General features: G+C 41.7%; 2 protein-coding genes across 7 annotated transcripts in view; one reads left to right on the forward strand and one right to left on the reverse strand.

Moving 5' to 3' along the window:
• Nucleotides 1-7,580, reverse strand: part of EVC (EvC ciliary complex subunit 1) — a 107,551-nt gene extending 99,971 nt beyond the window's left edge. For all 3 annotated transcript variants that reach the window (XM_074274144.1, XM_074274143.1, XM_074274142.1), the window contains exons 1-2: nucleotides 7,097-7,580; nucleotides 220-342 (exon numbers count right to left, since the gene is read on the reverse strand). In XM_074274144.1, coding sequence (XP_074130245.1) covers nucleotides 220-342; nucleotides 7,097-7,279 — 306 coding nt within the window. In that variant the 5' untranslated portion in view covers nucleotides 7,280-7,580. The remainder of the gene's footprint in view (nucleotides 1-219; nucleotides 343-7,096) is intronic.
• Nucleotides 4,688-23,842, forward strand: part of EVC2 (EvC ciliary complex subunit 2) — a 172,260-nt gene continuing 153,105 nt past the window's right edge. For 2 of the 4 annotated variants that reach the window (XM_074274139.1, XM_074274141.1), the window contains exon 1: nucleotides 10,465-10,897. In XM_074274139.1, the coding sequence (XP_074130240.1) occupies nucleotides 10,613-10,897 (285 nt within the window). In that variant the 5' untranslated portion in view covers nucleotides 10,465-10,612. Of the gene's footprint in view, nucleotides 4,811-7,926; nucleotides 8,113-10,464; nucleotides 10,898-23,842 lie in introns of those variants that run through there. The other 2 variants (XM_074274140.1, XM_074274138.1) reach the window with 2 other exon arrangements.

Genomic DNA, 23,842 nt, shown 5'->3' on the forward strand with positions numbered 1-23,842 from the left:
TCAATTCTATTAAAAATTAGGTACATTTAAGAAACCATTGGCTAAAAACCTCTCTGGTCACTTGGAAAAGTTAGTATACATTCCAGATATGCTCATGGGGGGGGGGGCAAAGTCTAATTCATTTCCATTTAAATTTTCTGCAACAAATTTTTCTTTAATAAGCTATCCGGCTATACATTGGAGATATAGTAAATGCTTTTACAAATGAAAAATACGTACACCAAGAACCCCTTCATCCAGGGGTGTTTGGATTTCTTCTCTCTTTTCTCCTGGTAGAGAGTCAGTTTCATAAAGATGTACATCAGCATCCAAGTTCTTGAGGAGACTCTGGGAATCATCTTTCTAAAAACCCAAGAAGAAAATACAAATCATTTAAAAAATAATCTTTGCTGATTTATAATTGCTCAGTCCTGAAGATTACACCATATTTGTTAGTTTATGTCACTTATATTAAAGATTACAGGCATTTTTGGTTGTTGTTTAATGAGATGGAGAGTTAAGTAATGTTAAATTAATTTCTCAATATGTTGTTCTCTTTGTATCTGTGATAGAAATATGAATTGAGAACTTTATACAAGAGAAAAATTTCTCTCTCCTTTCTTTGCCTAGTTAGCTATGTGATGGTTTATTATGTAAAAATTATGTAAAAAAGTTGTGATTTTCCTATTTCTCTTCCATTCTTTGCTACAAAGAATGGTTTCTGGAAGGAAAATGAAAGGGATATTCTGAAGCATGAAGATTATATAAAAAGAAAATGAATAAATCTAAAAAGAAATATCAGGAAAAATGAACAAGTAGTCCTGGGGACATAGGAAAGATGGCAGCATAGAAAAAGCAAGCAGCTGAGCTCTCCCAACATTCCCCTCCACACAACTTTAAAATGAATATAATGGGATGGAAGAAGCAACAAAAGCTCCTGGTGAGACATTCTTCCAGCCCCAGACAATTTAGGAGGGGGGAGATTAGAGGGAGTAGGAAAGAAGCAGCAGCAGCAGCATTTTCAGTATTTCTCCAACCAAAGTATGATGAGGGGACCCACCAAGTGGTGAGATGATGACAGGGAGCCTCTGTGCTAGTGTAGAACATAGAATCAGAGCCGTTTGACAACTCCATTGCCTATAACTACTTCTAGATCACTGTTCAAGGACACAGAAGGACACTTTTGGTCAAGAGGGAGCAAGGGAGAACTGGACCCAAGGGATACTGGGTGGCCTTTCCTAAGTCAGAAGCACAGTGCAAACCAAGAAGAGAGCGGCTACTTTTAACATCACATCACCTTATAAGCACTCAAACTTGCAAATCTTCTGAACCAGCTCTGAAAATAGCAACATGTAAAAGCCTGAATGGGATAGTAACCATACCCCCAGCTTTATTTCCTTACTGTGAATAGAGCTAACTTTATTATAAATTCAAAGTCAAGAAATAGGCTTGGAAAACAAGCTAACAGTAATAACAAAAAGAATTTCACCTAAAGTCATTATGGTGACTGAGAAAACCAAGAAAGAAACCCTGAAAACAATGGATTAAAAAATGATAACTGTATGAACCATGCTACAAAGAAAAAAAGTGAATTGAACATGATTCCAACAAGAATTCCTCTAAATGCTAAAAAAGTGATTTTTAAAATCAAATAAGAATGATAGAGGAATAATTGGATTAAAAATGAGAATGAGGGAAGAAAATTATGGAGAGACAAGTTAACAGCTTGTTAAAAGAGGTACAGAAATAATGAAGAAAATAACACTTTAGAAAACAGAATTGACTAAATGTAAAGAGTTGCAAAACTTCCCTAATAAAAATGATTCCTTAAAAAGTGGAATTGGCCAAATTAGAAAATGAATGGATAAAGACTCACTAAGAAAATAATAAATAAAATAAAAATTAATATAAATATTAATAATGATTAAAATAAAAAAATTAGAATCAGCATTTAAAAGTAATGACTCCATGAATTACCAAGACACAATAAAACAAAGCCAAAAGAATAAAAAAATTGAAGAAATGTGAATCTCACTAGAAAAGCAACTAACCTAGAAATTAGATTAAGGAGAGCAAATTTAAAAATCGCTAGATTACTGAAAGCCCTGATCAAAGAAGGAACATAGAGATCATATTAAAAATTCATCTCTAACAACAAAAGGTCAAGAATATAAAGAAAATCCATAAGGAAATAAATGTGAATGAAAGTAGCCTAGTAGTATTACATTTCAAATTACAGTACAAAGCACTAATCATCAACTAATCTGGTACTGGTTAAGGAATAGAATCATGGTTCCTAATGGAGTAGATTAGGTACACAATTCATAATAGTATGTAATCTAATGTTTGATAAACCTCAAGTTTATGCTTTTGGGATAAAAACTCACCATTTGACAAATATTTGTGGGAAAATTGGTAAGCAGTTAGGAAGATCCCTCATTTCACATGCAGCAAGGTTATGCTTAAGATTTTGCAAGCTAGACTTCAGCAGTATGTAAACTGAGAATTACCAGTAGAATAGCTGGTTTGTGAAGAGGCAGAGAAACTAGAAACTGAATTACTGGATTCTGGAGAAAGCAAGGAAGTTCCCGAAAACATTGACTTATACTTTCTTGACTACACTAAAGCTTTTGCTTGTGTGGAACACAACGAAATGTCCCGAGTTCTTAAATAAGTGGAAATAGCAGATCATATTACTTGCCTCTTGATAATCACTATAAATAAGGTCAAAAAGTAACAATTAGAATCAAACATGGTTTAAGATGGACATATGAGTATGACGAGGCTGCAGAGCACATCATCTGAAATCCCAGGTGGATGAATGATAAACTGGAATTAAGATTGCCAAGAGAAATAGCAGCAATCTCTGATATGCAAGTGATAAAGTGCCATAGAGTAAAGAGTTAAAAAGCTTCTAAATTAGGGCTAAAGAGGAGAGTATAAAAAAATCTCATTTGAAGCTTAATATTAAAAACAAATTGAGATCTTGGCAACTGGCTCTATACCTTCCTGACAAATAGAGGGAGAATATAAAGAAAAGCATTGTCAGATTTATATTCTTAGGCTAAAAGATCCTGCAGAGGATAACTGTAGCCATGAGATGTGATCATGATGGAATACTATTGTGCTTTAAGAAATGCCAAGAAGAATTGTTTCAGAAAAACAAAAGTGGGAAGCTTTGCATGCACTGATGCAAAGTGAAGTGAGCAAAACCAGGAGGACAATTTACATTGTGGCAGCAATACTGTAATGATGAGCAACTGTGAAAGATCTAGCTGTGCTGAACACAACAGTGATCAAAGGCAATTCGATCAATTCCAAAGATCTATCATGAAAAATGATATCTGCAGAGAGACAATTGATGAACTCTCAATGCGGATTGAAACATATTTTGTTTAAAACTTCCTTAATATTTTTACATGTTTTCTTTTGCAATGTGGCTAATGGAGATGTGTTTTACATAACTTCATATATATGCATATGTACACACAGACCCATATACATATATATATGATTACATATGTAGGTATATATATAATATAGATATATATCTATATATATATACCTACACACACACACACACACACATATATATATATACCTATATATGTAATCAATATATTCCTTTTTTTTCCCCTGAGGCAATTGGGGTTAAATGATTTCCTAGGGTCAAACAGCTAGGAAGTGTTAAGTGTCCGAGGCTAGATTTGAACTTAAATTTGAACTTAAATTTTAACTCGGGTCTTCCTGACTTCAGGACTGGTGCTTTATCCACTGCGCCACCTAGCTGCTTTTTGAGCAGCTTATCTTTTTGAGGGGTGGAGCTTATGTTATTCATGGGAATACGTTTTTACATGACTACACAGGTATAGCCTATATCAAATTGCTTGTTTCTCATTGGGAATGATGGAGGAAGAGGATTTGGAAACAAAATTTTTAAAAAGTATTAAAATGATTTTACATGTAATTGGGGAAATTATAAAATTATTGAAATTTAAATTGTTCAGTTGGATCCAACTCTGTGTGACCCCATTTGGGATTTTCTTGGAAAAGACATTGGAGTGGCTTGTCATTTCCTTCTCCAGCTGGAGGAAACTGAGGCAGTAACTGAGGCAAGGGGCTTGCCTAATGTTATACAGTAAATGTCAGAAGGCAGATTTGAACAGACAAAGATGAGTCTCCATGATTACAGGCTTGATGCACCTTAATGAGCATTTAATATGTACCTATTGGGTACATTGCACTATATTAAGTGTTAAGGAAACAAACAAACAAAAAAAGAATTAACAAGAGTCCACCTGATGAACACAATATTCACATAGAAGAGAACAATATAATCGGGTCTGAGGAAGGATAGAATCCCAACAACTAGGGGCAGCTTTGGAGTAGCGATCAGGGGAGTTTCAACTCAGTTAGCTAAAGATTCAAAGAGCTGGTAGGGGGGCAGGGAGAGCATCCTTGTGTAGGGGAACAACTTGGCCAGAGGCACAGAGGCAAGAGAGGAGCAAAAAAGAAAGTCCGCCTGGGGTACAATGAGAGGAAAGTGAAATGAAGTAAATGCACCCCTTAGAAAGTTGATTGAGGGAGCCGGACCTTGAAGGGCTTTACCTAGAGGTAAGAGGGGAGCCATCAGAGCTCTGAGGAAGGAATTTGCATACGGACACACCTGTTTTGGGAAGATCATTAGCGGCTCCACGAGGGGCAGGTGAGGGAGGGAGAGGCTAGAAGTGGAGAGCCCAATTAAAGATTTTCTCCAGAGTCTGGTGAGAAGCAAAAGGGTCTGAACTCAAGAGCTGGCTGTGTCAGCAGAGGGAAGGAGCCGTGCAATAAGGTAGGACAATGCATTCAAGGGACCGGTTGATAAACTCAGGCAGGGGAGGTTGGGAAAGAGAAGATTTAAGAATTGGATTAGGATTGCCAACATTTAGGCTGGAAGAATGTGGTGCTTTTAACAGAAATAGGGAAGACTGGAGGAGAAGGAGCTTCAGAGGGCAACCTAATGATTCCAGTTAGGCCATGTTGAGTTTGAAATGCCTTCAGCTTATAGAGCAAGCAGTTAGTTCTGTGGGCCTACAGCTCCGGAGAGAGATTTGGGGTGAATTAGAAGGTTGGGAGTCCTCTGTATAGAATTAATCATTGAACATATGCAACCACCAAGAGAAACTTTAGAAAGACACAAGCAATGGCCAGAGCCTTAAAGGAGCCCGTACTAAGAGAAGGTGACCGAGCAAATGAAACTCACTCTTGGCCTCTGAGCAAGAGGAGGAAGAGGAGGAGGAGGAAAGATTAATTACAGAAAGCCAAGGAAGGAGTGGATGGGAACGGATGGCAGAATAATGGCAGGAGTTACAGAAAGGTGGAGAAAAGACCAGCAGCAATTAAGAGATTTGGTGGTAAGCCCAAAAGAGCACTTTTAACTGAGTGGTGAAGAAGAAAAAACCAGGAGAGAGCCGTTTGAGCCTGACTGCAAGGGCCCGAGGAGTGGGTGGGAAGTGAAGAAGCAGAAACTCCAGGCTCTGGCTAGGAAGGGCAGGTACAATGCCCGGGGAAGGCCAAGGAGAGCCTGAAGACTTGCTGTCTCCACATATGCTTTTTTCCCTATGACTCAAAGGAACCTTGATAGCTTTTAGGGATGTTAGAGTCAGCCTGCATGGGTTCATGTTTATGGTGAAATTTCTGTGTGAGCTTTTCTTCGTCAGAAATAGGTAAGCTTCGAATCAGGACTTGATTTATTTTGTTGATTGTTTTGATTTAAGAGTGATTTAAGAAAATGTTAATAACAAAAATTAAACTTGGGCCAACTAGACGACCCAATGGAGAGAATTCTGCCTCTGAGTGAGGAAAACTTTTCTTCATGAGTTCAAATCTGGCCTCAGAGAACAGCTGTGTGACCCTAAGCAGGTCACTTAACCACAATTGTCTTTAAAAAACAAAAAATTAACCAGAATTTTTAATGGACTCAAAGGAGCTGGGAGTTAGGATAACTTAATGGGACTGGAGGTTAGCAGAGAACGGAGCGGGAGTCCTGCCAGGACCACAGGCACAAACCATATCTGTGAGTCATATTCCCATGGCCAAGAAACTAATTCTAATCCACAATAGCCTCATCTGTAAAAGGGGGAGAGTTCTCTGTAGTATTTACTTTGCAGGGGGCTTAGAGGTTCAAAAGAGATGAGACCTTAGGAGATCCCGCAGCTGGGCCGCGTTCCTCATTTTACGGATGAGGGGGGCGGAAGGACCGAGCGCGTGGGATGCTAGATTTGTTTCAGCCGGTAAGAGGCTAAAACACCTGATCTCACGGTATGTGAAAGGGCCTTCAGGGATGTGCTCCGGCTCACCCAGCCTATAAGCAGAGGAATCCAGACTGGAACCTGGGTGGATTGGAACTTCAAATCTAAAGTCCTCTCCATTGCCAAACGTGACTTCTTTCCTTTGCTAGCTTCCAGGATGGCATTAATAAAGTTGGGGGTCTGGATCCTATAGAGATTTTCCAGACCTGATTTTCTCGAGTCTCCATGGCTCTAGAACATGGGACAATAACACGTTGTTTTAGTTTGGTTTTTTGTTGTTGTTTATGGGTTTGTTTTGAACTTCTTTATACTAAGTCCAGAGGAGGGCATTTGAGAACACTGCCCAAATCCAGACATTGAGGTATAATAGAAGGATGGTGAGAACCCAGGAAGCAGCAGTTCCGATCCATCCCCGACGCTCACTAGTTATGACTAGGAGCAAGCCCCAAGCACCCCACTAACTTTCTGGGAAGCCAGCGGTGCAGATGTGCGCTGGGAGCGGGTCCCCCCCCCCAGTGCACAGCCCCCCTGAGTGCAGGGGAGCGGTCCCCCCTGAGTGCACAGCCCCGCTGAGTGCGTGGGGAGCGGGTTCCGCCCCTGAGTGCACAGCCCCCCTGAGTGTGTGGGGAGTGGGGTGCCCCCGGAGTGCACAGCCCCCCCTGAGTGCACAGTCCCTCTGAGTGTGCGGAGAGCGGGGTCCCCTCTGAGTGCACAGCCCCCCTGAGTGCGTGGGGAGCAGCCGGCCCCTGCCTGGAGGACCGCGAGCTCCAGTGGGGAGGAGCAGACTGTGGGCAGAATATCACAAAGTGGGAGGGGGGGGGACCTACCTTGTCCCGGAGCAGAGGCCTGATCACGTAGACGCAGAGCAGGAGCGCACAGCCCAGGCCCAGGGCGGCCCCCAGAAGCACGGCGGGCGCTAGGAGAGCCGGGACCACGCGCAGGGACTCTGCCCAGAAGTGCAGCGGGACGTCCTGCAGGCAGGCGCCCGGGAGCAGCTCGGCCTGGGCCATGGAGGGGCTCCCAGCACCAGTCCCTGCCCTCCTCCGCCTCCCCAGACCTTCCCCCGCCTGCTCCACACAACTTGTTTGCCACTTTTTGGAGGGGAGCCCGGCTGCCCAAGCCTGTTCCAGAGTGGGCAGCCCGGATCAGGGGGGGCATCCCTGCCGGCTCCCTCCCCTCCCCGGAGCCCCCAAGGGCAGGGGGGCTGGCTGTGCCCAAGGGGACCGAGGGGCTGGCTGTCCCCGGGCCGCAGGCAGGATCCGGCCTGTGCTCAGGCAGACCCCGGCATACTTTCCCCCGTGACTCATCCTCCTCCCTCCTTCCCTCCCTCCGGGGTGGGACAGGGAGGAGTCAGTGAGCAGACCCTTTGGTAACCAAAACCCTGCCCTACGGAGCATGCCCAGAAACAACTCCCCCAAGTCTTTTCTGAGAACTGGTAGAAGTAATTTGGGCAGCGAGGATCTAAAAGGAGCCTGGATCTAAGATTAAAACCCTCTGTGAAAGGGCCTTGGGTGTAGCCTTGAGGGGCCTGAGCTTTAGAGAGAGGCTCTGCGATTTTCTTCTGGGGAAGCCTCACAGCACAAGCACCTACAGCTCTGGGACTCAGTCTCCCCTTTTGCTAAACAAGAAAGTTGACCGAATCTCTGTTTCCCTCTAGCTTTAAATCCTCTGACCAAGAGGCTCAGGACGCTGGAGCTGAGAAGCTGGGGCTGATGACTGAGGAGAAAGAAGAGGGATTGAGGCGACCTGTGAGAGGCGGCCTCCGCCCTGCATCCCGCCAAACTTTGCCCGCCCGCAAGTCTTTTTCACGGAAGAACATTTTTGCACAACCGGGAATACATAGGTAAAGAAAACAGGGCTCCAAACGTTTCCTGAATCGTAATTTTGTGAAGGCCACAGTCAATCCCATGACCCCCTGTGGGCTTGTGAGCGACGGTTTCAGAATTCTTGCTTTAGGTGATGGAGCTGAAGAGAGCAGGAGAAAGGGAAAGTGCTCTTTGGAAGCAGATTTTGCTGACCTCTCCCCTGTGGTTTCCTCTTCTTAGAACTCTATTCCTTATTAAATCATACTGGAAAAGACAGACTAAGAATTAGACTTAGAGTCTTGAACATTTCCCTGATGAGGAGATGGAGATATTGAATGATGGAGAGATTGAGTCCCTGTAGTATTTGGGAAACAGGTGGGCCGATCATCGGTTTTGGCCTCTGCCCACTATTTCCGGCCGCTGCTATTATTGACCATTTCTTCTGGCTTTCCTGCCTGGAGGTAGGGCTGGTTGTCATGATAACAAGGTGACTTCCAGGCCACAAAGTGAGGGTCCGTGTAAGATCTCTGGCCTACCCAAGGAAGTGGCTCTTGTCATAGTTGGGATCCACGGAGGCAATAGGGAGGTTTCAGATCATGTCCAAACAGGCCTTCAATTGTCTGATAGAGGGATCTGGGCTCCTTGGGAGGACGGAGTCTGTGAGTCGGGGAGCACGGCACCCCGCCTCTGAGCGGGTCGTGGTTAGGAGAGGGAATGGAGCAACATTTGCCTCCTCATCGGGTTAGTTGAGTCAGAGAAACTGGAAATTCAATAAGTAGTTTTTGGAAGGCTCCTCTTCGGTGTGACACAGGGCCTGAGAGCCCAGAACAGCTGGGTTCAAGTCCCTCCTCTGGCACATGTTGTGCACCTCTGCTCAAGCTACTTGATCCTGTGATTTCCCGGAGAAGGTTCTGTCCAGCTTGAAAGAAGGGGTTTCTTTGCTTAGGACTTCCCGACCTTACTGGAATCACTTCTAATTCAGCTCTTTGCATCATGAGGATGCAAAGACGGATATAACCCAAAGTAAGCCCTTTCTCAAGGAACACACGAAGGGGGCAGGAACAAATGCACGATTGAGGGTGGTGTGAGGAGAATGAAGTAACCGGTGAAATGAGATGCGGCCATTGTTGAGTTTTCCATCACTGTGTCTGCTGTTGTTCAGTAATGTCTTCATGACCCCATTGGGGATCTTCTTGGTAAAAATAAGAGTAGTTTGCCATCCAGCTCATTTGACAGATGAGGAAACTGAGGCAAACAGGAAGAAGGGACTCGCCCAGGAGCACAGGGCTAGTGTGTGGGTCCAGACTGGAACTCGGAGAGATTCTTCCTTCCTCTGGGCCGGGCACTGTATCCAGTTTTAATTGGGGTTTTAATTGGCACTTAGAGGAACGCAGGGGGCAGTAACTTAGTAAAGAAGGGAGCCTTAGGACAGCTACTTCTTCCTCAGACCCCGGTGATCTGTTTGAAACAAAGGATGATTGTAGATTTAAATGTGGAAGAGCCTTTACAAATCATCTTGACCGGGCGCTTTGCTGCTTCAGGAGGTCAGAGATTTTCCTGAAGTTCATACGGGCCATAAACGGCAGGCGCGGGTCTCAAATGAGTCTCCGAGTCTCCACTTCCGTGGTCCCCGCGGGCCTGGTAACCTGGACTGCCCATTCTGGAGTCTGGGGTCTGCTGCTCCTCTTATATAACGTTTCCTATGTCATTAGTTAGAGTGATCCCCTTCTCTGAGCCCCAAATCAAAGCCTACGCGTCCCCAACAAGAACACAACTTTTTGAAAGCCTCCTTCGAAGCCGCGCTTTGTTCACGAAGGTCGGGTTGGCCTAGGACAGCGAGAATGTGTGTGCGTACGGGTCAGTGAAGGGCTATGCCGACAGATGGAGTCTGCTGCAGCTCCCCTTTAAGCTTTCCTAAGTTTAAAACTGCACTAAGATTGCGTCTGAGTGTGCGTGTGTGTGCAAATGTGTGCAAGTGTGAGACAGACAGACGTAAATGTGGCCTGCTGAAAGAGCAGACTACCCCGTGGTCATTTTGGTCCCTGATTCCGCCAACTTTCCAACTCGGGCTGTTTCCTCATTCATAAACTGAGTCCCTGCACATGGGCTGCGAGACCTCCAGCGCTCGGGTTCTGCTCCCTCCTTTGAAAGCTGAGAAACTGAGGCTGCGCTCCGGCCTCGGGGATCCCCGCTCTGAGCCTGTGGCCGGGCAGCCGAGTGCCCAGGGTGTGGGCGGGAAACGCGGCCCGCTCCCGCCCGGGCCTCTGCCGGGGAGCGTGGACGCTTCTCCCGTCTGTGCCCGGCTTCCTCCCTCTCTCTGGGAGCCCCGGCCTGAGCCGAGCGCTGCCTTTAGTGCACATTGGCCCTCCCCGCAGGGACTGAGCATGCTCAGTAGAAGGGAGGCTTTTGGTCCGGACTCTCAAACTCTTCCCCTGCTCCTTCCCTGGAAACTTGGGAAGTCTTCCCGTCGTGCTTGATGGGGAGCCATGCGGGCCAGGCCTCTCCCGGGGGGCCGCGGCTCCCCGGGGCGGGCGCCGCATGAGGCCCCCCGCCCCCCCGGGGCTCTGGCCGCCTCCCCGGCCGGGGACGTGGGCTGCCAACTTGGTGGCCCTAGTTTTGGTGTGGCAGCTGCCGGCGCGGGCCTCGCGGGCTCCCCCCTTCCCGGCAGGCGCGGGGGCCCCTCTGCCGAGCTCCCCTTGGCCCCTTGGGGCTGTCCCGGGGTCCTGCAGCCCGTCTCGGCACCCCTTGCTCGGAGGGCCCCCCCTGGCAGAGCGCCCTGCACTTGGCCCGGCCCTCTCCGAAAGCGCCTCCCCGGGAGATCAGGTAAGACGCTGAGACGGGCCTCAGTTTCTTTCCAAGTTCCACTTGTTCTCTCTTCCTGAGCAGACTTTGTGTCATCCGGGAGAGTGACCCGAGCAAGCAGCTCCGGCGCTGAGAGTGTTGCCCTGGAGCTGCCGCTGGCCCTGCACGAGAGCCCGTCTGGCCCTTCCACACCCTCAGCCCGGAAAGGGGAAGGACTAGGCTGGCTGGGGTGGGGGGATGGGGATGCCTTGGGTTCTGCATTGATGTGACTGAGCAAGTCCCTCAAGTCTGGGGGAGGGGGGAGGGATGATCCTCTCGAGGTCCCCCCAGCCCGGATGTGGCGGAGGAGGACTTTGGGAAGCCTGTGTGTGTGTGTGGAGAAAGTCTGCCTCTGCGCCTGTTTCCTCATAGGAAATAAGAGAATTTAGTTAGTTGCTATTTAGGGTTTTTTGTTTCCCACCTCTAGAACCTCTGATCATCATCATAAATGAGGCTTTGGGAATCTAAGTACCCAATGTTCTACTTGATTCCTTTCATTTTTTGTTGGTCTAGATTGAAGACTGCCCGGGGCCAGGCCATTCCCGGGGAAGGGAGCTCCGGTAGCCCCGCAGATGGGCACCTTTTACACCGTTAGAGTTGTTTGGGGCACTCTCAAGGGACTTGCCTAGCGCCACATAGCTAGTGTTCAAAGGGAGGACCTGAATCCAGGTCTTCCCGACTCTATTCTCCCGCCCCAGATCCCTGCTTCTCCCCTTCCCTCTTCCCTGCTCCCTCACTCTCTTTTCCTTCCTTTTCAGACTTGTGAGTTCATTAGTATAGATCATTAATAGAAAAGTCAAATGGAAACAGATCTCTGGAGAGCACAAATTCTCTCAGAAAGCCAGGCATGCGCACTATTGCTGCTGTATCGTACTTTGATGGAGTTTGTTGAGCATTTTCCAGTTACACTGCAATTCTCTTTGGATGTACTGGGGAAGTTTGCCATTTGCAGCCGTTGGTGGTGAGCTTGACGCTTCTGGCGTAGACACTTCCCAGTGATAAACTTCCTGAAACATTATGGTTCTGCCTTTTCTTTCCACCTGCACTTGTGGACAGGTGGGTGAGGGATGGACAGGGGCAGTGATTTGCCCCCAGAGTCATGAGGCCAGTTACTTGTCAGAGGGGAATCTTAAATCCAGGTTTTGCCTCGTGAATATTTATAAATGCTTTTTAGCAAATGTTTATTTATGGTCCAATTATGATCTAGTAACCACAAAAAACTTTCAAAATGTTTTATTGGTTCTATTAAAAAAAAAATGTTACTTCCCAATGATTTTCTGCTTTTGCTAAAACCCTGAGGGTCTTCCTCTCCCAGGTTTATTTAGATTTTTTTGGACTAAGTGATAGAGAAGGTTTTGCCTCAATCGCTACCAGCCTTCCGTCAAACTGAGACCTGTAGAAGATATTACCTTAACAAGGCCAAGGTGTCCCATTGCATCCAAGGGCATTTCCAATCATCCTGACCTCCATCTTGTTCCTGGACTCATGTCTCCGGAGGGGAAAGTGAGACAGGCGATCTTGAATAGCCCTCTCTCACTTCAGTCCAATTCACTTGCATTTCATGGTGTCACCTCCCAGACCTCATCATCCTTTTTTAGAAGAAAGGACAAACTCCAACAAGAACATCAACAGTTTAATTTTTCTAAGAAGGTTTTTTCTCTTCTTCTTAACTCATTCTATCCTCCTAATACTGCTAAGATTTAGGTAGAAAAATCATTTAAATTTTTAAATTTATTTTAATACACATTATTTTATGAATCATGTTGGGAGAAAAAAAAAACCTAATAAAAGGAAAAAATAATGGGAGAGGAATCAAACAAAAAAGTGAAGGTGGCATTTACATTTAGTCTCCTTTGTTTGTTTGATTTTTTTTGTTTTGTTTTGTTTTGTTTTTTTGTTTGTTTTGTTTTTTTGTTTGTTTGCTTTTTTCTGGATGCAGATGGCATTTTCTGTCCAAAGTTTGAGATTGCTTTGGATTATTGAACCACTGAAAAGAACCATGTCTTTCATAGTTGATCATCACATATGCTATTGTGTACAATATACTCTTGATTCTGCTTGTTTCAATCAGCTCATGTAATTCTGTCTAGGGCTTTCTAAAATCAATTTGTTCATCATTTTTTAATAGAATAATATTTTGTGACCTTCTTATACCACAGCTTATGCAGCCATTCCCCAATTGATGGGTATCAACTCATTTTCCAATTCTTTTTTAACCCAAAAAGAGCTGCTAAAACATTGTTGTGCATTTGAATACTTTCCCTTCCATTATGATTTCCTTTGGATACAGACCCAGTAATGGCACTGTTGGGTCAAAATGGTATGTACATTTTGATAGTCCTTTGGGCATAGTTCCAGATTCTTCTCCAGAATGGTTGAAAGCATCATTGGTTCACCAACAATGCATTAGTCTCAATTTGTCCACATTTCTTCCAATATTTGTCATTGTCTTTTCCTGTCACCTTAGCCAATCTTGAGAGGAATGAGGTGGTACCTCAGAGTTCTTTTAATGTGCAATTTCTCTTTTTAACATGTTTTCATATGATTATAAATGGCTTTAATTTAATCATCTGAAAATTCTGTTTATCCTTTGACCATTTATCAATTGGGGAGTGACTTGTATTCTTACAAATTTGGCACAGTTCTTTATATATTCAGAAATGAGACCTTAATCAGAAAAACTGCCCGTAAAGATTTTTTTCCAGCTTTGTACTTCCCATTTTATCTCGTTGGTTTGGTTTGTGCAAAAACTTTTAATTTAATGTCATCAAAGTTGTCCATTTTGCTTTTCATAATGTTCTCTAATTCTTCTTTGGCTATAAGGTAAATTACTCTTTACTCTTCGGATTTTTTTTTATGGTATCATTTTTTTATGCCCAAATCATGTAACCATTTTGACTTTATTTTGGTATGGGGTGTGAGATACAGATCTTTGTCAAATGCCTGACATTATTTTCCAGTTTTTTTTTTTTTCAGCACTTTTTGTCAAATAGTGATTTCTTACTCTAGAAGTGGGGGTCTTTGGGTTTGTCAAACTCTAGATTGCTGTAGGCCTTGAATATTGTCATATATAATCTATTCCACTGATCCACTACTCTGTTTGTCAGCTAGTGCCAATGATGATTGCTGCTTTAAAATGCAGTTATAGGTTTGATGCTGTGAAGCCACCATGCTTTGTAATTTTTTTGCACTAATTCCCTTGATATTCTTGACCTTTTGGTTTTCCACATGAATTATTTTTTTCTGGTCCTGTAAAATATTTTTGGCAGTTTGTTATGACATTGAACATATAGATCAATTTAGGCAGAACTGCCATTTTGATTATATTAGAGCCTACCCATAAACAATTGATATTTTTGCAGTGGTTTAAATTCAACTTTATTAGTGTGAGAAGTGTTTGTAATTATGTTCATATAATTCTTGGGTTTTTCTTGGCAGATAGACACCCAAATATTTTGTTGTATTGTTATAAAGAAAATTTCTTTCTATCCCTTGCTTATGGACTCTGAATAACATATAGAAATGCCAATGATCTGTGAGTTTATTTTATATCCTCCAACTTTGCTAAAGCTGCTAATTATTTCCAGTACATTTTTGGATGATTTTCTAGCATTTTCCAAGTATAATATCATATCCTCTGCAAAGAATGGTATTTTTATTTTCTCATCGTCCATTCTAATTCCTTTAATTTGTTTTCTTTTCTTGTTGCTAAAGCCAACACTTTCTCCACAATGTTGAATAATAGTGGTGACAATGAACATCCTTGTTTCATCCCTGATCTTATTGGTAATTTGTCCTGCTTCTCTCCATTACAAACAATGCTTGCTGTTGGTTTTAAATAGGTACTGCTTATTAGTTTAAGAATAGTGCCTTTATCCCTATGATCTCTAGCGTTTTTAAAAGGAATGGGTACTGTATTTTGTCAAAAGCTTTTTCTGCATCTATTGAGACTATCAAATGATTTTTGTTGGTTTTGTTACTGATATGGTCAATTATAAATTTTTTTTTTCTGATATTTGACCAGCCCTGTATTCCTGGTATGTATCCCACTTGTCCTATCCTGCTGATAAGTTGCTATAATCTCTTTGCTAATATTTTATTTAAAGCTTTTGCATCCATATTCATAAAGGAGATTAGTCTGTAATTTTATTTCTCTGTTTTGGCTGTTCCTGATTTAGGTATCAGAACCATTTTTGTGTCATAGAAGAAATTTGGCAGGACTCTTTCTTTACTTATTTTCCAAACAGTTTACATAATATTGAAATTAATTGTTGTTTAAAATGTTTAGTAGAAATCTGGCTTTAAATATTTTTTCTTAGGGAATTTGTTTAATGATTTGTTCAACTTCTTTATTTCTAAAATGAGACTATGTAAGAAATTTATTTCATCTTCTGTTAATCTGGGCAATTCACAATTTTGTAAACGATCATCCATTTCAATTAGATTGTCAGATTTTCTGCCACACAGTTGGGCAAAATAACTCTTAATTATTGCTTTAATTTCTTTTCCTGGTGACTTGGTTTTTTTTTTTTTCTTTTTTTCTAATCAAATTAAGCAAAGGTTCATGCATTTTGTTAGCTTTTTTGTAAGACAAACTCAGTTTAATTAGTTCAATAATTTTCTTAGTTTCAATTTTACTAATCTCTCCTTTGAATCTGATTTTTTAATTTGGTATTTAATTGGGAGTTTTTAATTTGTTCTTTTTCTATATTTTTTAGTTGTACACCCAATTCATTGATCCCCTATTTCTTTAAGAATTGCTTTGGTTGCATGACATAGCTTTTGATATGTCGTCTCATTGTTATTCTTAGATGAAATTATGTATTGTTTCTGTCATTTGTTGTTTCACCCACGAATTTTTTTAGGATTAAGTTAATTATTTTCCAATTAGTTTTTTAGATTATCTTTTGTTGGCCTTTTATTTAATATATTTTTATTGTATTTTGGTCTGAAAAGAAAGCATTTTTTATTTTTGCCTTTTTGCATTTGATTTTGAGGTTTTTATGACCTAATAAATGTTCAATTTTTGTGTAGGTGCCATGTACTGCCAAAAAAAAAAGTGTATTCTATCTTTATTCAATTTTCTCCAGAGGTCTAGCATATGTAAAATTTCTAGGATTCTTTTAAATTCTATAGTTTCTTTCTTGTTTACTTTGTTGTTAGATTTATCTGCTTCTGAGAGGGGGAGGTTGAATTCCATCACTAACACAGTTTTGCTGCCTATTTCTTCCTCTAAATGGCTTAAAAAATTCTATAGGAATTTATATGTCCTATCACTTTGGTACATATACATTTATTATCATTATTATTTCATTTTTATGGTACCCTTTATCAAGATCTACTGTCCTTCGTTATCTCTTTTAATTAGACCTATTTTTACTTTTGCTTTATCTGAGATCAGAATTAATACCTCTGCTTTTTTTTTTTTTTTCTATTACCTTTACTCTGTATGGGTCAAATGTTTGTCATGTAAATAACGTATTGTAAAATTCCATTTTTTATCCACTCTATTTGTTTCCTTTTTATGGGAGAGTTAGTCCTTTTCACAGTTATGATTATCAGCTGTGTATTTCCCTCCATCCTGTTTTCTCCCCTGTATACACTTCTGTTATCTTTTTCTATCCTGTCCTTGGTAGTTGTTTTTTGACCCACTTCATCCACTACTTTATGTCCTATCACTCCTCTTCCCTTTTCTTAAATACTTTAACCAATTCACTCTAACTTTTATTACTCTATCCCCTTCTCTTACCCTTTTCCCTAATTTTTTCTGCTTACCCTTCTATCCAGCCCCTCTTTTTCTTTACTTTTTCTCCTCCTTCTTTATATTGTCAGATAAATTTGTATACATAACTGAGTGATTAAGACATTCCTTCTTGGAGTCAGAATTAATGAGATCAAGCTTCAGACAATGTTCAACTCCTTTCCTTCTTTCCCTGGATTGCAATAGTTCTTTTGTGCCTCTTCATGTGATCTAATTTGTCCCATTTTTACCTCCCCTTTGCTCTTCCTACAGGTGTTTTCCTCCCCCTTAATGTATTTTCTTTTTTATGTCATTACGTCAGAGTCTATTCACAACAACACCCTTCATCCATGTGATGCCTCCCCCTTTCTACCCTAGTGGCAGACACAGTTTTCAAGAGGTACAGATATCACTTTTCCATTTAAAGACATAAACAGTTTAAGCTTTTAATAATATATTTTCCCCTGTTGACCTTTCTATGCTTCTCTTGAGTCCTGTGTTTTAGACTAAATTTTCTGTTTAGTTCTTTTTTTTTTTCAATAGAAATTATTGGAAGTTTCTTTGTTCATTTCTTCAAGATCTATCACCTCCCCTGCAGGATGATGCTCAGTCTCACTTGGTCTTTAATTTTTTGTTATTCTCCTGGGTCTGGATCCTAAATAATTCTGACTAGTGCTCCTTTACATTGAAATTGTTTTTGTCTGGCAGCTTGCAGTAAATTTTTTTTTGAGATTGTAGTTTTTTTCCTTTTAAAGTCTTTATGATCACTTCCAAGAAGCCTCTTTGGATTTGGGACTAATTCATATCCCTCTTTGAGATTTCCTCTGTGGATATTTTGTCCTCATTTAAGTTGATGCTTTAGTTTTCCCTGTTGTCATGCTAGTTTTCTAAGGTCAAGGTTCTTTTCTGTTTCTTGCTCCTTTTCTTTTTGTATTTCTTCTTTTTTTATTTGGATGGTGAGATGCTCTTGGGGCAAAGGGGGTGCTTCCCAAAGTTTTTTGTGCTGCTCTGAGCCTTGGCTTTGAGCCCAAGGTTTGAAGGGGATAGCTTTTCCTGTTCTTTTCAGGAAACAACCTGGTTTCCCAGAGGTTACCTTCTTAGCTGAGACTAGAGGCTGCCCCATTGATCGGCTGCAGCTCTACTGAGCCAGGACTGAGGTCTCAGTTACTGATTTGCTGTGATAAAGACCTCTCACAAGCTTTCCCAGAGTCCATCTGACTTGGACTGAACACTCTTTTCACCCCAGTGAGAGATTGGCCTTTCTTTTCCAATCCAGTTTTGAACTGGAGACTGGTCCCATTACATCAGGCTCCATTCAGAGGTTCATGTGGTTTTCAGGGGAAACTGGGAGAGCTTGAGTAGCTTTTTGACTTTACTCTGCCATTTTGGTTCCACTTCCAGAACTTCATTCTGCCCTTTTTGCAGGTAAAGAAACTAAGGCTAAAGGGAGTAAAGGGATTTGTCCAAAATGTCACATAGAAGCTAGTGAAGTCAGAACTTGAAACTACTTAGAATTGCATCCAAAATTGTTGCCTTGCCCCTTTATTTCATAAATATAAGATATTCATTTTGGCAGTATCTACAGTGAGAGCTATTTTGAAAAATAGATCTTCTATGGAGGGAAAGGATTTTCTCACACTTGGATTGATGCTAAAGTGTGAAAGAAGATTTTTAAGAGTTACTTGGACAGTAAGGAGAGCATAGCATTAACACTTAAAGAATTAATTCAAGTTATTCACTGAAAAGTCAAACACCGAAGCTGAAATACTTTGGGGACATAGTGGGTACAGATCTGGACCAAATATTTCACCTGTTTACTTACTAGATGCAGAACCTGGGCAAGTTATTGAACCACTGTCTGCCTCAGTATCTTCATCTGTAGAATGGAGTTAATCATAATATGTATCTCCTGGGTTCTTGTAAGGATCAAATGAGAAATTATTGTAGACCTTAAAACACTGTAAATGCAGCAATAGCAAATCCTGGCCAATGACTATTACCACAAGCTACTTCCTCAGCTTGATCCTCCAATTGGTCTGACTTCCATCCTTGAGTTTCCGTGGAAAAGGAAGGTTCTTAGAGTAGTTCCTGATGGCAGCTGTCATCTCTGGTTGTCTTGGATTTTAATATAAGTCTACAAACCCCATGCTCTGCTCTTGTGCCTGCTCAGCTGTCCCATATTTCTCTCCACTGGGCCCTTACAGTCTGCATCACCCTTCTCCTCTCATTTCACATGCATCTGTCATGACTCCTAAACTAAAACCACATCTCTAAGCCAGAAGCAATTTTGTGCTTCTCTTCTTGATGATTTGGGTCTTGAATTTCTAACTGTAAAAGGAGATGATAGAGTTCAATCTGTGGTTCTATGAGCACAAGATATCAGAGCTGGGAGGGTCCCTGCAGTGCTGGAACAGAGAGCACTGGGATGGGAGAAAATATAAATGTAGAATGTAGAAGTGAGAACAGCTCACTTGAGTTGTGCAATGGAGAGAGCAAGGAGCCTCCAGTCAGAAAGATCTGGACATTTCCTAGCTGTGTGACCCTGGGCAAGTCACTTAACCCTGTTTGTTTCAGTTTCTGTAAAATGAGGTAGAAAAGGAAATGGCAAACACTCCTGTATCTCTACAAAAACAACAAAGTATAAGTGGTTCTGTGGTCCAGGGAGATGTTATAAGGGATTTTAGAGAGTGGAACTAATAAGTGTTGACTCATTATTGGATACTGAGGAGGCTATTATAAATATTTAGTAAGTACCCAAGATGTGAGGGTGTCAGTGAATGGCTGCAGGCTTGGTGATGCTCTAGAGGGAAATAAGCAAGTTAGGGAAAGGGGTCAAGGTGGGTGTGAGGGATCTATTTTACAGACAAGCTCAGTTTTCCACAGAACCCTTTTTCATATGCAGGTGATGTCCAACATTCAGGTGATAATGGAGGAATGGGGCCATGAGAGAAATGAGGTTTGGGAGCCGTCTTCATAGGGATAGTAATTGTTCTCTCCAGACTTAAATCCAGAGGTTTACAAAGGGAAGAGAGGGGCTCCTTAGCTGAGACCCCCAGGACTAGGTGCCATAAGGTAGATGATCCAAGAACGAGGCTGAAAACACAAGATCCAGGGCAGAGCAAGGTGGCAAAAACTCACAGAAAAGAGACTAGACAGTTGAGGGGAAGGATGAATGTCAGAAACTGCAAAGGTCAAGAAGGACCATGACTGAACACTATCATCCCCTGTGACTAGCAGCAGAGTCCAAAGAGTTCTATGCTGGTTAAGCCACATCTTCTAATCCTGGCTCCACTCTTTACTGTTTATATGACTGAGGGCTTCTTAATTTTCATATTCCTGAGTCTCTGTTTATTCATTTATGAAATGAGAATAATAATCCTACCTGATTCACCAGTTCATGCAAAAAGCAGTATAGAACATCAGTTATTAGATCCTTTGTTCTTATGAAACAGTAGTCTCCTAAAGCAGAGACCAAGTAGTTTTGTCTGGAAAATTTTAAATGACATTAGGTCATTTGAAGAATAAGGTAATATAATTTTTGGCATGCTTTTTAATGGTTTTGTGTCCTTTAGCTAAAGGGATCCTTAACCTTTTAGTACAACATTGACTTTTTTTTTCAGCCCTCTCCTCCTCAAAGCCCCCAGGTTCTCATTTGGCATTGGTGATGGGCCTTTTTTCTCACCAGTAATGCTGTGAATTCTAAATTCTAAAGCCCCTTCATTATTTACAATAACAATGGCAACATTTGGGAGTAGAAAAAGGCATTTTAAATAATACGTGATTAGAGATTAAAAAGTCAGAGATGGAGGGAACTTTGAACACAAACTGAGAATATTTTTGCCATAAGGCAGTCTAGAATATCTGAGATGAAAGAACTCTTACCACATAGAACAGAATTGACAATAGAACTTCAAGGTGTTTGTCCCTTTTATATTGATTGGTCTTCAAATAGATTTCATGGGCGTAACTAAAGAAAATGGGAGTTCATCCTTTGAATACTGAGTTGTAAGAGGGCTTCATTTTATTTGGTTAGGAATGGAAGTAGCATATGAGTCATAGGAGGGGGCGAGGAGCAACCTGGGAGCTCACGTCCTATAAGCCCTTCATGTCACATGTGAAGAAATTGTGTGACCCGCCCAGGTTCACAACATACCAAGCAAGCCTTGGGCTGGGATTTTTGTCTGTTTTATGCTTTTAAGTGTTGGGTTGAAATTGGTCATTTCTCTTGCATGGGTCTCTCTGTCTCTTATTGTCTTCCGGTTTCTAAACATCTGAATATAAAGATTATTGGCAAAATAATCTGTCTCTTTGTTTCTCTGCTTCAGTCTCTTTTCTTGTGTGAGTGTGTGTGTGTGTGTGTGTGTGGTCTTATTCTCTATATAGATGAATACAAAGACTAGTCCCCCAAAACATAAAAACCTGTCCATTTTCTCGTCCTTTTAATTGTAATCGGTGCGTGTGCACTATTGCGAGGTCAGCTTTTTTCCTCCCTTTGTGTAATATGAAATCTTTTCTTCCTCTTCACTCCTATTTCTTTGCCCCCATAGTGAATTTAACATCTCGTGCAAGATATCAACTCGTTTCCATGACAACGGCTGAGAGATCCCAGATTCACGCAACTGTAGATTTTGTAGCTAACATCCTAGGAGAAAGGAGGTTACTGCTGAAACACAATTGAATAATAATGTGCTGAATAATCCTGGTTTTTGGGACTAGCTAAGAGAAAGACATTTACTTAGTAGTCAGTCAGTAAATGCTTATTAAGAACCTACTATGTGCCAGGCACTCTACTTGAAGATTTGCCAGATGTTTTCCTTACAATGACCCAAGAGCTGAAAGTACGGCCAGCATTATTATTCCCATTTTATAAAGGAGGAAATCGAAGCTCTGCAAGATTAATGATCCCCATGGTCATGCTGCAGTCTCTTAAGTGGGATTCAATCCAGGTCTTTCTGAACCCAATTTCCAATACCCTTTCCTCTATAATTTCTGTCTTCTGAGGTTCTATGTTATGTGAATAGCATATTAATCATGAACACTGCATTGTTAATATTAATCACTATTCATGTTATTGATATTCTTCCCCCAAGTGGGTTGTTTATAGCAAGCACTGAGTCTAATTATTTCCGAAACATAATGTACAATTACTTTTTGCTGTTGTTGAAGGATTAGTTTGTCCCTATATTCCTGGAGCTAGGGAGCTAACCCTGAATGGGCAGTCCTGTGCCCAGTGGATCCCTTCTAGTAGAAGGAACAGGTACAATTTGGGGCAGGGCCTCTCCAAAAATCTTTCTTGCTCACGAGTTCGCACCTAGCCGGGGAAACCCCGAGAACATTAGCACATTTTCCTGCTCCCTACAATTAGGACTCTTTTTTTTTTTGTAAGCCCCTGAAATAATGACATGAAACATAGAATAAATTTATTTAGCAATAACAAAACGGGAAAATACCACAAAAAAGACTGAAGAAAACCTGTTTTCCACAGGGATCCAGAGACTTCTGTTGAGTATAGTACCACCTTGAGTGGTTCATAGAAAGTAAAATAACCTCTCTTTATGGTACCTTCCCCAGAGACCTAGCCAGTCACCCTTGGGAAGGAGTGCCAGGATGTTGTGCCCCTGGAGACCTGCAGTGGGATTCACAGCACCAGGAAAAGGGCCTGTCCTCTTTGGATTTTCCATGGTCTATCCTCTGGCTTGACTCCCAGGACAACTTCCCTCCGTCTCTCTTCCCCACAAAGTCTTTTACAGCGAGGAGAGACAGGGCCAAGGAGACTTGGGCTATTTGCTTTGAGACTAAGTGATTTAAACTTGGATGATGTGAACTTTGACCATCAAAGGATAATGGAAAGGTTTAGATGAGGATATGAGAGCTAGGTACTACAGTGGACAGAGCATAGGCCTTCAAGTCAGGAACAGTTGAATTCAAACCCAGCCTCAGATCCTTTCCAGCTCTGAGACACTCATCAAATTGCTAAAATTCTCTGCCTCGGTTTGCCCTTCTTTAAATGGAGATAATACTATTTCCTGTGAAGGATTATTTTGAGAATAGAATACTTATGAAGAATTTTAAAAACCTTAATATACCTTACAAATTCTAGCTACATTTTACCCACTACATTCTGGGACTTTGCCTGTTTTCTCTCTGCCTTTATCATGGTTTAGGATGAAACATACTGATTGCATCAGGAAGAGCTGAATTTGGGTACAGAGATAACTGTACAACTGATGATGTCACTCTCCTTGAGCCTTAGTTTTCTTGTCTGTTAAATGGGAATATTACTGCTTGCAGAATTTACCTCAAAGGATTGTTATGTAGAAAACACCTTGAAAACCTTTAATTATGATGTAAACTTCATCTGCTCTGCCAGCACACTCCTCACATCCCTGGGCCTTTCCATATGCCCTGAAACTACATCCTACAGATGTACAGAATGAGGATATAACTGTTGTTCTGTGCTCTGCTCCAGTTAGAGCACATCTGGGATATTGCATTCCCTTCTGGACTTGAGGAAAGCCATAAAAGTAACTGGAGGGTTCCAAGAAGAGGGCCTTCAGAATGGTGAAGGCCCTTAAACCATTCATCCAGACTAAGGAAACTAAGAAAATGGGGGCCTGAGGCTCTTGGCAATTCAACAAAAGGACTGGGGATATTGCTTAGGAAGACACAGTAAGGGAAGCCAGGTTATAGTTGTTTTCAAGTGTTGGAAGAAATTGCATCTGGAAGAAGGGTTTGCTTTATTTTCTTTGACCCCAGAGAGGAGAATGTTTGGAGCAATGTGTGGACATTTTGTAAGTGGATTTTTGGTTCAGTGAGAGGAAAGATTTCCAAATTGTTCTTCGGTCATTTTCAGTCATATCAAACTCTATGAACCCATTTGGGTTTTGTTAGCAAAGATTCTAGAGGCTTTTGACATTTCCTTCTCCAGCTCATTTTACAGATTAGGAAACTGAGGCAAATAGGTTGAAGTGACTGGCCCAGGGTCACATAGCTAGGAATTGTTTGAGGCTGGATTTGAACTTGGGAAGGTGAATCTTTCTAACTCTAGACCTCGTACTCTATCTACTAAACCATCTGCACATCTTCCAAATTATCAAAAATCTTGCACAAGTTGAATGTCTGAATGAAAGAAAAAAAAAAACAGAAGTATTGAAAAAGTGACTGACGTTCATTCCACTAAAATACTA

This window comes from Sminthopsis crassicaudata, chromosome 6 (assembly GCF_048593235.1).
Source record: "Sminthopsis crassicaudata isolate SCR6 chromosome 6, ASM4859323v1, whole genome shotgun sequence".
In the NCBI taxonomy this organism is placed as follows: domain Eukaryota; kingdom Metazoa; phylum Chordata; class Mammalia; order Dasyuromorphia; family Dasyuridae; genus Sminthopsis; species Sminthopsis crassicaudata.